The sequence below is a fragment of the Acomys russatus genome, chromosome 7, assembly GCF_903995435.1.
Source record: "Acomys russatus chromosome 7, mAcoRus1.1, whole genome shotgun sequence".
Taxonomy (NCBI): domain Eukaryota; kingdom Metazoa; phylum Chordata; class Mammalia; order Rodentia; family Muridae; genus Acomys; species Acomys russatus.
Window position 1 is genome coordinate 56,083,864 of NC_067143.1, and position 12,687 is coordinate 56,096,550.

Consider the following 12,687-nt stretch of genomic DNA (forward strand, 5'->3'; position numbering starts at 1 on the left):
TTCTCATTCAGAAGGACAAATAGAATAGACACCTGAAGCAGTTGAAGAGAAGGAACAAGAAGGGAACCTACCACAGAGGCCCTGTGAAAGACTCCACCAAGCAAGAGATCCAAGTAGATGCTGAGACACACAGCCAAACTTTGGGGTGGAGTGCAAGGAGTCTTATGGAAGAGTTGGGGAATAAAAGGACCTTCAGTTGTCAGGAGATCCACAGGAAGAGCAATGGGGCAACAAAGCCAGGTGGATAAGGGTGTGGGGGGGGTGGGCAGCTTCAGAGACTGATGCACCATCCAACGACCATGCATGGAGAGGACATAGACTCTCTGATCAGATGTAGTGGATAGGCAATACAGTCTCCTTGTGGCTCCCACAACATGGGGAATAGGGACTACTTCTGACATAGACTCTGGCCCCACACATTGGTCACTTCCTCTTGGCAGAATGGCCTTGCCATCCCACAGAGGAAGAGGATACAGGCAGTCCAGATGACACTTGATAGGCTAAGGCCAGACATTAGGGGAGGAGGGCTCCTCTTTCTGAGGCCTAGGGGAAGAGGCTACAATTGGAATGTAAAGTCAATAAATTTTTAAAATTAAACTAAAATATAAACATTCAGTAATTCAATTTCTAAGGATTAGACATTGTCATGTGAATGAATTCAGTATGTCTACAAATGTCAACTCCTCTACCATTTTCAAATATAACAAAATCTTACCAATAAAATGTATCTCAACGATTTATTAAGCCAGTTCATAAAGAAATAACATAATATGGTTCTGGTCTATTCTAATCATCTAATAAATTATGGTATTATTTATGTTTTTAGTTTCAACTCAGATTCATTCTGAGCATCAGTGTCTGATGAGAAATTTTTCCTCAGTAGTTTTCTATGGCTGAGCTTTCATTGGCTTCTCATAGTGTGCTAATATAGGCCATAAATATTTAATATCTAAATATTTTTCATGCAATATATTTTGATAATATTCTCCTTCTCTCAACTCCTCCCAGATCCTTTCCACCTCAATGCCCACTTGAGTTCATATTCTTTCTCTCTCTCTCAGAAGGACAAAACACAAAACAAAAATGAAAACCAGCAACCTAACCACAGTAATGACAAAGCCAAAACCAATTAGACAAATAAACCCAAACAAAAGATGCACAAAAACTCAAAGTTCATTTTGTTGTCCAACTCTTCCTGGGCACAGAACTGCCTCGTAGTGTGGCTGATATACCCAGTTACAGTCTTTGGGAGAAATTTTTCTCTTTCCCAGCAGGCATCAATTGCAACTCGACTTTTGTTTGGGATTAGACCATTGTGCCTACTTCCCCTTGTCAGTGCTTGGATTTTGTCTGGTTTGAGCTTGTGCAGATCTTGTATGTGCTGTCAGTCTCTGTGAGTTCATATGAGTATCACTTCTGTTGTGTCTAGAAAGTGATGTTTCCTCATGATCCCCTTTACTTTCCTGATCAAGTGTCTTCCATACTGTGGAGGAAACCTCATCCACCATACCTATTGTGGCTATGGCCAAACTATCTGTGGCAATAGTAAGATTAATGCTATTGGCTGGCTGGCTAAGTCCCTCCTGCCCTGGCTCTTGTCCCACTCGGAGCAGCTTAGTGCTGCAGGGACAGGGCAAAGCAGTCTGTGCCCACGGAGTGAGTATCTCTGCTCTCAACTCAGCGGTGCCCTAGCCCGCCTCGGCTGCCCAACTCCAGATGGCCATCAGATCTGCGCGTGCGCAGGATGCCCTAAACCGCCTGCCACAGAGGAAGCAGCAGCAAGTCCTCAGGACCACCGCTGGATCTGGTTCCTTCAGGAGTGAGGCAGCGGCTGTCCTGCTTCTCAGCATCGGGCAACCAGCACTGGTGCGGTGCAGACTGAGGTCATGAAGCAGATTCTCTGGTTAATTCACAAGAAACTTCAGAACCTGGAGAAGAAAAAGGGTAAACTTGATTACCAGGAACGACTGAGCAAAGGGGAAAGGCTCAATCAAGATCAGCTGGATTCCGCATCTAAGTACCAGGAAGTCACAAATCATTCGGAGCTTACAAAGGAATTACGGAGGAGTTTCATGGCATTACTTCAAGATATTCAGAAAACAAGAAAGAAAATAGCGTGCCGTGAGTAGTTCATGAGAGAAGCAGCAGAACAGAAGTGCTTAAAAACTGTCCTTGATTTACAGTATGTGTTGGATAAACTAGGAGAGGATGAAGTGAGAACTGACCTGAAACAAGGTTTGAGTGGAGTGCCAATGTTGTCTGGAGAGGAGTTGTCACTGTTGGGTGTGTTCTACACGTTAGGAGAACTTGAGCGGGACACAATCTTAAGGTTAATGAGCAGTATGAACATCCTTCCATTCACTTGTGGGATTTGCTGGAAGGGAATAAAAGCCTGTATGTGGAACAGCCTATAAAGCTTTAGAGGAAATTGTTGAGTGTGGTTTTTTGTTTGTTTGTTTGTTTTGTTTTGGTCAAACTACTTAGACAGCACTCAGAACCACCAAATGGGCTATGAGGAGCAGAAGGAGGCAGCTTCAGCACCTGTGGTGGCAGACCAGGTAGCCGACGCTGAACCTGAACCAAGTGCAGAATACAAGGAACAAAATGAGGTTGAGTCAACAAAGCATGTCAATAGGCAACTCACAGCAGAAACACAGTTCAGCAGTGGTGAGAAGGCGGAAGTGGATGAGACAGGGCCAATGAGATGGTTGAGGTGGTAAACTCACTCCAACAACACCCTCAGGCTGCATCTCCCTCAGTTCCAGAGCCCTGTTCTCCGACTCCAGTGGCTCAGTCAGATCCCCTTGTGAGACGACAACAAGTCCAAGATCCTATGGCACAGATGCAGGGGCCTTATAATTTCATACAGGATTCAGTGTTGGATTTTTGAAAACCAGACACTTGATCCTGCCATTGTATCAGCACAACCTATGGGCCCCACACAAAACATGGATACGCCTCAGCTGGCTTGCCCTCGGGTTCATTCTGAATCTGGACTTGCCCAACCTAATCAAGTTCCTGTACAACCAGAAGCCACACAGGTTTCTTTGGTTTTCTCCACAAGCGAAGGGTACACAGAGTTTCAACTTCTGTACCAGCGTAAAGGAGCCAAGTGATCAGATTCAGGCAACAATATCTTTAAATAGAGACCAGACTGTAGGATCATCATCCCTTCCTGCTGCTTCTCAGCCTCAAGCATTCCAGGATGGGACAAGTAAAGCCTTGCATAACAGTGGAATCAAGGTAAATGCAGCTACATTCCAATCCATGCAAGTGGCGGTGTTCAGTATGAATGCCCCAGTTCCTCTTGTTAATGAACAAGAGACTTTAAAACAGCAGAGTCAGTACCAGGCCAGTTATGACCAAAGTTTTTCCAGCCAGCCTCAGCAAGTGGAACAAACAGAGCTTCAACAAGACCAGGTGCAAACAGTGGTTGGTACTTGTCATGGTTACCAGGTCCAGCCCCATCAACTGCCTGGTAGGCACCAGCAGAACACTGGGTTTCCACGTAGCACTCAGCCTTATTACAACAATCATGGTATTCCGAGGAGGGTCTCACTAGGCCAGAGGCTTCATGAATGGATACAGGGGCCCCGGCAATGGATTTGGAGGAGAATATGATGGTCACCACCCTTCATTCTTGAACACTCCAAACAGTGGTCACACACAGTCTCAGTTCAGTGGTCCCTGGGACTATTCTGGCTATCAGTGGCATGGATTTCAAGTGAGGCTTTGGGCAGAGTGGACCATGGGGAGCCTCACGAGGTCAGGTAGGGCCCCTAAGATCCAACAGAGGGATGCCGCAAATGAATACTCAGCAAATGAATTAATGTGATTCACAGGATTGTGTTTATTTGCTAAAACCACACTGGCCAGTGCACCATAGTATGTTACCAGAAGAGTTATTTATCTGTTCTTGCTTTCAGGAAACTTACTGTAAAGCATGTGTTTTCATCCCCTAAAGACAGGACTACAATTGTCAGCTTTCTATTACCTGGATATGGAAGGAGACTATTTTTACTCTGCATCCTATCCTAAGCATCATTTTGAGCCTTGCACATGACACTTAGATTTCTCACCCTTGCTTAGGAGTAAAACATTATATACTTATGGGGTGATAATATCTCCATAGTCATTTGAAGTGGCTTGAAAAAAAATGCCAGTTTGGCATTTTGACACTGGATAAAATCTACGATCAGTCCTAGAATTATTCAATGGTACTTGGCAAAGTTAAAGCATTTTCCTTGAAAAGATGGAAGAAGTGCAGTGTGGCTTGGCAAAAACAACTGTGTTTCAGAACTTTTCCCGTTAAACTGGAGCACTGACCAATTAGAGGCAAACCAAATTCTGTATGGGTCCTTAATCACACAAGTGAGGCTGGTTGCCAGCCTTGACATAGCACTAGTCATCTGGCCAAACAACTGTGATTTAAAACACATGTAAATTGCTTTTTAATAGCGGATACCATGTAAGATAAAGCCAAAATGCAAATTAGGCTTTGCTTGGCTCTTTTGGAAGATGTGCATCAAAAACGGCGTATAATCTGGATGGGCTGCTCAATGTGAACTATTTAGATACAGTTTCTCTGAAAAAAAAAAAATGGCTTACATAAGGATTGGTCCTTTTGTCATTTCTCACGATAATGTGCTTTGTCAACACTAATTCTTGGATCTTGCTGTATTGTTGCCTAAATTGGTAAAAGTACTGATGAAAATCTCTAATGGATGGATAATCATCACACTTTTGGTCACATGCTTTTCTCCTGCTGCCTTAAAGTTCTTAAAAGAAAAATGCGTGCTGCTACCACCCTTTTAAATTGTTCACTTTTGAAAAGCAGCAGTATCTGTTTTCAGTTGATTTCCCTGTTTTGGGGAAATGACAGGCAGTTTCCATTCTGATGGTATAAGCAAAACAAATAAAACATATTTCAAAAAGTTGAAAAAAAAAGACTAATGCTATCTATGGTCTTATAGCTGCTGTATTTATTGGGGGCTTTGATATGTTTTGTATCTCCTTGTCTTATGCCATGATCATCCATGCTGTGGTGAAGCTGTCTTCTGCAGATGCTCGCCACAAAGTCTTCAGTACCTGCACATCACACATATGTGCTATTGTTATCACCTATGTCCCAGCCTTCTTCAACTTTTTCACTCATTGCTTTATGGGAACCTCCACATTGTTATAGCCAACCTGTACCTGTTGCTGCCTTCCACTTTGAATCCAACTGTGTATGGAATGAAGACCAAGAAGATCTGTGAAGGAGTAATCAAACTGTTTGTTAGACAAAAAGATATTTGACTGAGAGGTAAATCTATGCTAGCTAAGTTTGTGTTAATCAAAAATGTCCAGAAAATTTTCAAGGGAGAAAGGCATGAAGAATTCAAACTGTGAGCTCAGTAGAAAATACAGGTGAATATTCTGTCATAAAATGCACAAAATTTTACAAAGGTTATTAGGTCATTTGGTAGTATTACTTTTACTTTTTGAAGAACTTAAATTTAAAAGAATATATAGTAGACTATACACTAAAATGTGGCATATAACCACACTTTCCGAAAGAATACAGCTATATTTTGAGCTTGTATCTATGTAAAGTCTATTACACATTGGAAAGACAGTGTAACCACTGGAGGGCTACATGAATAATCAACATTGGGAGCTTGGAATGTCTTTGTAAGCATAGATTTTGTTTTAAACTTGGTCACCTTTCAGCATGGAACATAAAAATCTTATGTACACATTGTCAATGGCAACAAATCCAGGGGGGAAGAATATTTTATAAACAATGGAATCACTGAATTTTGTCTGGTAGCTCATTGTGGTGAGGGGACCCTCCCCCAGGGACCCCAGTTTGCTTGACTAGTTCAACTCTATGACAGGCTTCAGGTTTTAACTCTGACTAACTAGGCCAACTTTCTAACAATTACTGGAAAACCACAACTCATGAACAGCTCATGTGCAGCCAATCAACTTACAGGTCAAAATGACCAATTACTATGTTTTTATTACTTTATGGCCTAGGTAAAGAACACAGCTCACTCTATCTAATCAAACTAAAGACCAACTCCTGAGTAAGAGCCAGAACCTCAATGACTCAAAAAGTCCTCAGCAACCAAACAGCCAATCCTGAACCCCCTTGTACTCTGAGTCAGTTCTGACCAATTAATTAAAACAAAACCCTCCAACTGTCTATAAATTGAGTCTGCATGCTCATTTCAGGTTCGCCCTCTAGAGGAGAGAGGTGATCCTAGCATGCTAGAATAAAACCGCTCTTTGCTTTTGCATACTGCTTTGGGGTCTTTCTTCAGCAGGTCTCCTGAACCCCAAGTGTGGGAGTCACTTTTAGGGTAAAGTTAGAGTTAAAAGGAAGAAATGGTTTGTCACATGATTGTGCACAGTATGGGGCCTTTAAGAATCGGATGGCAGCCTCTTGAATTTTAAAGTATTTCCTATATTTATTTTTCTTTTCTTTTCTTTATTATTATTGTTTGTGGGGTGTGTACTAGTGTGCACATGCCATGACCCACGTGTGAAAGTCAGAGAACAACTTTCAGGAGTCTGTTCTCTCCTGTCACTGTAAGTTCCAGGGATTGAATTTAGTTTGTCAGGCTCACACAGCAAGCACTTCACACCCTGAGCCCTTTTGTTTGTCTCAAAACACTTATCACATCACCAAAACCAGGGTTAGCACCAGGGACTTTTCAGCATTAATGCCAGAAACATTATGCTGGTAACCTTTTACATTTTCAGATATAGGAGTAAAGAGTCTAGCATATCTGACTCATTAACATGCAAGATGCTGGAAGCACACAGCCACTGTAAAAGTCCCAGCTCTGCCAATTGACTTGTTGGTTGTTTTTATTAAATTATTTACCTCGTGCGGTACCTTCATGCCTCAGTTTGCCTAACTATAAAATGTGTGCAAATCATTATCACATTCAAATCTGTTTTTAGGACCAAAGGAATATATCTTTTTAAATATATTATGTAGAAAATATATGTTTTGGTGTTATTGTGACTGTTGTAACACTGAAAGTCTTTGTACGTTTTGAAATACAGTAATTTCGGTCCACAGGAAAGCATGCACTGCCCCAAGGATGCCCTGCACCCAAAAAGAACTTGTCAGGTACAATCAGAGCACTGGAGTAGGGAGCAGAAACTGCATAACTGGATTTTTTTTTTTTTTTTAATAGAAAGCTGAGGAGACTCGGGAAGATGAAGTGCGGACCCAAGAGGCAGAGGCCGTGGCAGAGATCTGAGCCATCAAAGACACTGTCTACTGGGTGGAAGATTAGGGTTAAATGTTACTCTGAAAACTTTTAAACTCAAATGTGAAGGGCAGGGCTGGCTGTGTCTGGCGTCCTGTGAAAAACCACACTCCAGGCTCTCCCTGGCAGGCCATCTTCGTCACCTTTGTTCTTTCACATTCTGAAACATCTATAACTGACAATGTTTCCCCACCCTTAACACTGAACACATACTGCTTATTTTCTACTCCAGAAGAACTTACACACACTCAAGACTTATCTTACAGCCCACATCCCCTGTAAATTCTTCACACGCCGTCTGTCATAAGTAACAATGATCGTTTACTCCGTTTTAATTATAGTCTTCCCAAGACGTCTCTGTCTGTCTCTACTAGAAGAACTCAGTACAGTTTGTGTAATCATTTGCCTGTCAGGAAAGGGTATAGAGCCAGGCACATAGAGGACATTAAAAAATGGTCGCTCATCAGGGAATCTTCCTCTTGTAGTAGAAGGGATTTAAGACAGAGACCCATAATTGGGCAATGCGCAGAGAGTGAGCGAGTTTGGAGCACTCAGTCCTAAATGGAAAGTCTTTAAGCAGGAAACTTCTTTCCTGAAGGCTCAGAAATCTATGTAGAAGAGGAGGTGGGGAGATTGTAAGAGCCAGAGGAGGTGGATGAATAAAAAAAAAAAAAACCAACATATTCTAGACACAACAAGAGTGATGCACATATGAACTCAAAAAGACTGTGAGAGCACATAAAAGACTTGCATAGGTTCAAACCAGACAAAATCCAAATTCCGAGAAGGGAAGTAGACATATTCTTCCAACTGTAACCAAAAGGCAAGTTGCAGTTAATAACTCCTGGTAAAGAAAAATCAATTTTCTCCAATAGATTGTCACTGGGTGTATGAACCACACTTCAACACTGTCCCATGGCAAGGAATAGTTGGCCATAAAAATGGATTTTGTATTTTTTGTGCATCTTTTGTTTGGGTATATTTGGGTTTGGTTTTGTTGTTATTGTCACTGTTGTTAATTGGTTGGTTTTCTTAAGAGGTATAAAGTATCTAGGAGGGGTTGGGAGAGGAGAAGAATATAGTCAAAATCTATTCTCTGAAAAATATTTAAATAAGAATAAAACTATTAGTCATGGGGAAGGGAATAATGGGAAAATGGGGGGGGGAGGGAGGAATGGGAGGATACAAGGGATGGGATAAACATTGAGATGTAACAAGAATAAATTAATTTTAAAAAAAAGAATAAAACTATTTGGACAATACTACCCTATGAGAAGCCAATGAAAGCTCATTCATAGAAAACTAATCCTCTACTGAGGAACGATTTCTCCTCAGAAACTGGTGTTTAGAATGAATCTGAGTTGAAACTAACTCATAAATAATATAATAGTTTATTAAATGATTAGAAGAGACCAGAAACCATATTATGTTACTTCTTTAAGAATTGACATTTAATTATTCAGATACATTTTATTGGTAATCTTCTTTCATATTTGAAAAAAGTGTAAAGGTGACATTTATAGACATACAGAAACTCATTAACATGACAATGCCTAATCCTTAGAAATCAAAGGTCTAAGCCTCAAGACTAACTGAATCCAAAACCAATAAACCATGGTAGTACTTGTCTACTAAAATGCCCTTCTTTCAGACTGCATCTATTTTGAATCATCTCTTCCCTTTTAATCATATATGTTGTTTCATGTTTACCTCAACAGTGTGTCTATTCTCAGTGTCCTGTGTCATGGGATTACTTAACATTTAGATCTGCCTCCCTCAAATTAAATCCAGTTTGTAGCTAATAGCATCTGTCAATCATATTTGGTGTCTCAAGAATGAGTGAATAAGTAAAATAATATCAACTACCAGAGTAATTTGATGATTTTACCTCCTTAATAACACAATCACATCTCATGGATCCAATTTTCATGAAGCTTAACATTTGAAAATGCAGCCGGTTGTGGTGGTGCACACCTTTAATCCCAGCACTCAGGAGGCAGAGGCAAACAGATTACTGTGAGTTCACGGCCAGCCTGGTCTACAAAGCAAGTCCAGGACAGCCAAGGCTACACAGAGAAACCCTGTCTCAAAACACTAAAACAAAACAAAACAAAAATTTGAAAATGTATGAAAGCATAGAACACTTGGATATTTAAAAATAGAAGGTAATTAAGAGTCTAACAAACAATTAGAATTTGGATAGTCCACAAAATATTAAAATATAGCCTGTCTTATAGATACTGCAGCATTGAACCCATGCTATCTACATCAAACAACACACTTGGTTTAAGTAGGTTTTGTACTTAATGGAGAGTACAAGACTGTCCCAAATTACTTCAAGTTTATCTTAGCCTACATCCATAATCTTATTACTATTCCACATATATAGATATTGTAAACAAAATATTTATAACGAATGAGTATGTTGAATATTAATTCTTACTTTCTATACTTTGGCAGACTTTTCCTTATAACGACTATTTTATAATCTACAATTGCAAAGATGTCAGAGATTTTACATGTTAGGTAACATAAAACTATCTGACGTACCTTTTATGATTTTTTTCTACACTATTTTCCCCATCCCAAGCATTGTAACTGCTCTTAACATGCATATGTTCTAGGTAATGCCCAATTTGTCTCCAAGCAAAAATTTGATTACACTTTCCCTAATCTGCTTGGTCTTGACTCCATAAACAATTGGGTTCATGGTTGGGGGCAGTAGCAGGTAGAGGTTGGCCACTATGATGTGGATATGGTGGGGAATAGTGTGTCCTCCAAAACGATGAGTGAAGAAAGTGAAAAAGGCAGGCACATAAGTGATCACAATAGCACAGATGTGAGATGTACAGGTGCTGAAGGCTTTGTGACGAGCATCAGCAGAGGACAGACTCACCACTGCACGCAGTATCATAGTGTAAGACACAGAGATACAGCAAATGTCAAACACACCAATCAATAGAGCCACCATGAGACCATAGATTGCATTGACCTTGGCATTGCCACAGGATACCTTGGCCACAGACATGTGATCACAGTAAGTGTGGGGGATTAGGGCTCCTCGGCAATAGGGCAAGCGCTTGGTGAGCAGAGTGAATGGGAAGATGAGCATCACACTCCTCAAGAAAGTAGCAAGACCAGCCTTGGCAATGACAGGGTTGGTGAGGATGGTGGTGTACCGTAGAGGATAGCAGATGGCTACATAGCGGTCCAGGGCCATGAGCATGAGCACACCAGACTCCATTCCAGTCAACATGTGCACAAAGAACATCTGGACAAGGCAGGAATTAAATCCAATCTCCTTGAGGTTGAACCAGAATATGCACAGCATATTGGGCACAGTGGTGGTGCACCAGGTGACATCAGTGAAGGAGAGTAAGGCCAGGAAGTAGTACATAGGCCGGTGCAGAGCTTCCTCATGGCCAATGAGGTAGATAAGCCCACAGTTGCCCACGACAGCAATCAGGTACATGAAGCAGAAAGGCAGAGAGATCCAGACATGTGCGGCTTCCAGTCCAGGAACACCATTCAGGATAAAGAATTCTGGGGTCAGACTGGAGCTGTTGCCTCCAGACATAATGGCTGACAGGATGAGACCATTTTACATTCTTAAATAGTGTCAGTGTCTTGGGAAATAATATAAGTAAAAGATAAGCAGAGGGTTAGAAAATAAATAATACTATTACAATGAAAAGTCATTAAATTTTTTGCAAGATTCTATATAATTTCATAGTGTACTGCCACTTTTAATTTGACATGGTGTGTGATACTGGCCAGTTTATTAACCAATGAATGGATCAGCTTTCACTCGCAACAATGATATAATAAGTGCATCAATCTCAGGATGTTGACAAGATTATGGAAAAGTATAATTTTATACAATGTTCTAAGATCATTGATAATCAGTATTGTATTGATATAAACAAGTTATTATTATTATTATTATTATTATTATTATTATTATTATTATTATTATTATTATTATTAATCCTATTATAAAAAGAAATGCTAGTTTCTATAGCCTCCAAGCAATTTGTTCCTGTGTTTTAAATAGAAAAAATATAAAAATATCTTTAAATCTGGAACAAAATACAGAGGAACCTTATCAGATTTCCTAAGAAGCTACTGTTACTAAAAGGTGCCTAAGCTAGCATCTACTGGAATTTCTGTACGAGAATTTTTCTGTGAATTTGGAATATACCTTAAATGTCTCAATCCTAACAGCCATAGGTTACCAAAGCTGCATCCTCAAAAATGCCAATATGTTTGGAGAGATCTGAACTGTTAGGTCTGCATTCTGCTCACAACTTAAAACTAATCAAGAAGCACAGAGGTCGAGACTGTCTCTCAAACATAATAACAAAAATCTAACCACAATCTCCAGTCCAACACAGACAGACAAGTCAAATACAGTGTTTTCTTTGCCTTTTTCAGTAAAGAGGATTTTGTCTTAAAATTCCCATGCCATGTTTCTGGGCTTCACGGTGACTCATGGTTCTTTTCCACACTATCTGTGGTGTTTAAATATATTCCAAAGAAGAAAAACTAGTTTGCTAAGAGTCTATTCTGTAAAAATAGAAGAGTTTCTTTATAGAACATACTTACAATAGAGATGTAAGGGTCTTGACTATGAATTAAAGCTTCTTTGCAATATAAAACAAGAAAATATACTTGAATTTGAAGGAGTAAATAATTCTATATAAAATTTTTATAAATCTTAAAGGGAAGAAATCTCTAGCACTGTAAACTATAGATGAGTTCACACAGGAAAAAGAAAATTCCCACAATACCTGTCATTTAGCAATTGATGTATATTAGCTCTTACATTAATTGTAATACATGTGATAAATCATATACTATTCATTACCTTGATAATTTGATTGCCTTAGACACTCCTGGCACCATTCTAATTTGGGGAAATATATTACTTAGACAACTAGGAAAAAAACCCACCTACATTTAAGTTACTAAAATTTCAGAGCAGGCTTGAATTTTCAACCACACATCGTTTGTGTCTGTGACCTTGAGTGACAGATCCTGATACTGATGGGTAGTTTCATAAGCTGAGTCACAAGTTTAACAAATCAATGATGACATAAGAACATAATTTTCAAAGGCAAGACAGAGCAACCTTACCATTACTTGTAACTTAAGGCAGAGACAGGAGAGGTGTGATAAGTCAGCGCGCGTTAGTCTCTCGCTGAGGGAACTCTCCACACAGCAAGTTTCTGTGAGATAGCTGCAGCTTCTTCCTGGACTCCTTTGCAAAGACGCTGTGTGGCCTCCAGCTGTTTTTTGTTTTGTTTTGTTTTGTTTTTTGTTGTTGTTGTTTTGTGGGGTTTTTTTTGTTTGGTTGGTTGTTTTTTTGTTTTTTGTTTTTTTGTAGAGGAGCCCCTTCAGCAAGTGCTCTCAATATCTT

The 12,687-nt window shown here is 40.0% G+C and overlaps 1 protein-coding gene and 1 pseudogene across 1 annotated transcript; one reads left to right on the forward strand and one right to left on the reverse strand.

Moving 5' to 3' along the window:
* Positions 1-299: 299 nt before the first annotated feature.
* Positions 300-3,830, forward strand: LOC127191998 (caprin-1-like; annotated as a pseudogene).
* A 6,058-nt stretch (positions 3,831-9,888) lies between these two features.
* LOC127192255 (olfactory receptor 52N2-like) lies at positions 9,889-10,845 on the reverse strand. Its single transcript, XM_051149582.1, has one exon. The coding sequence runs from the start codon at positions 10,843-10,845 to the stop codon at positions 9,889-9,891; it is 957 nt and encodes a 318-aa protein (XP_051005539.1).
* Between the last annotated feature and the right edge of the window lie 1,842 nt (positions 10,846-12,687).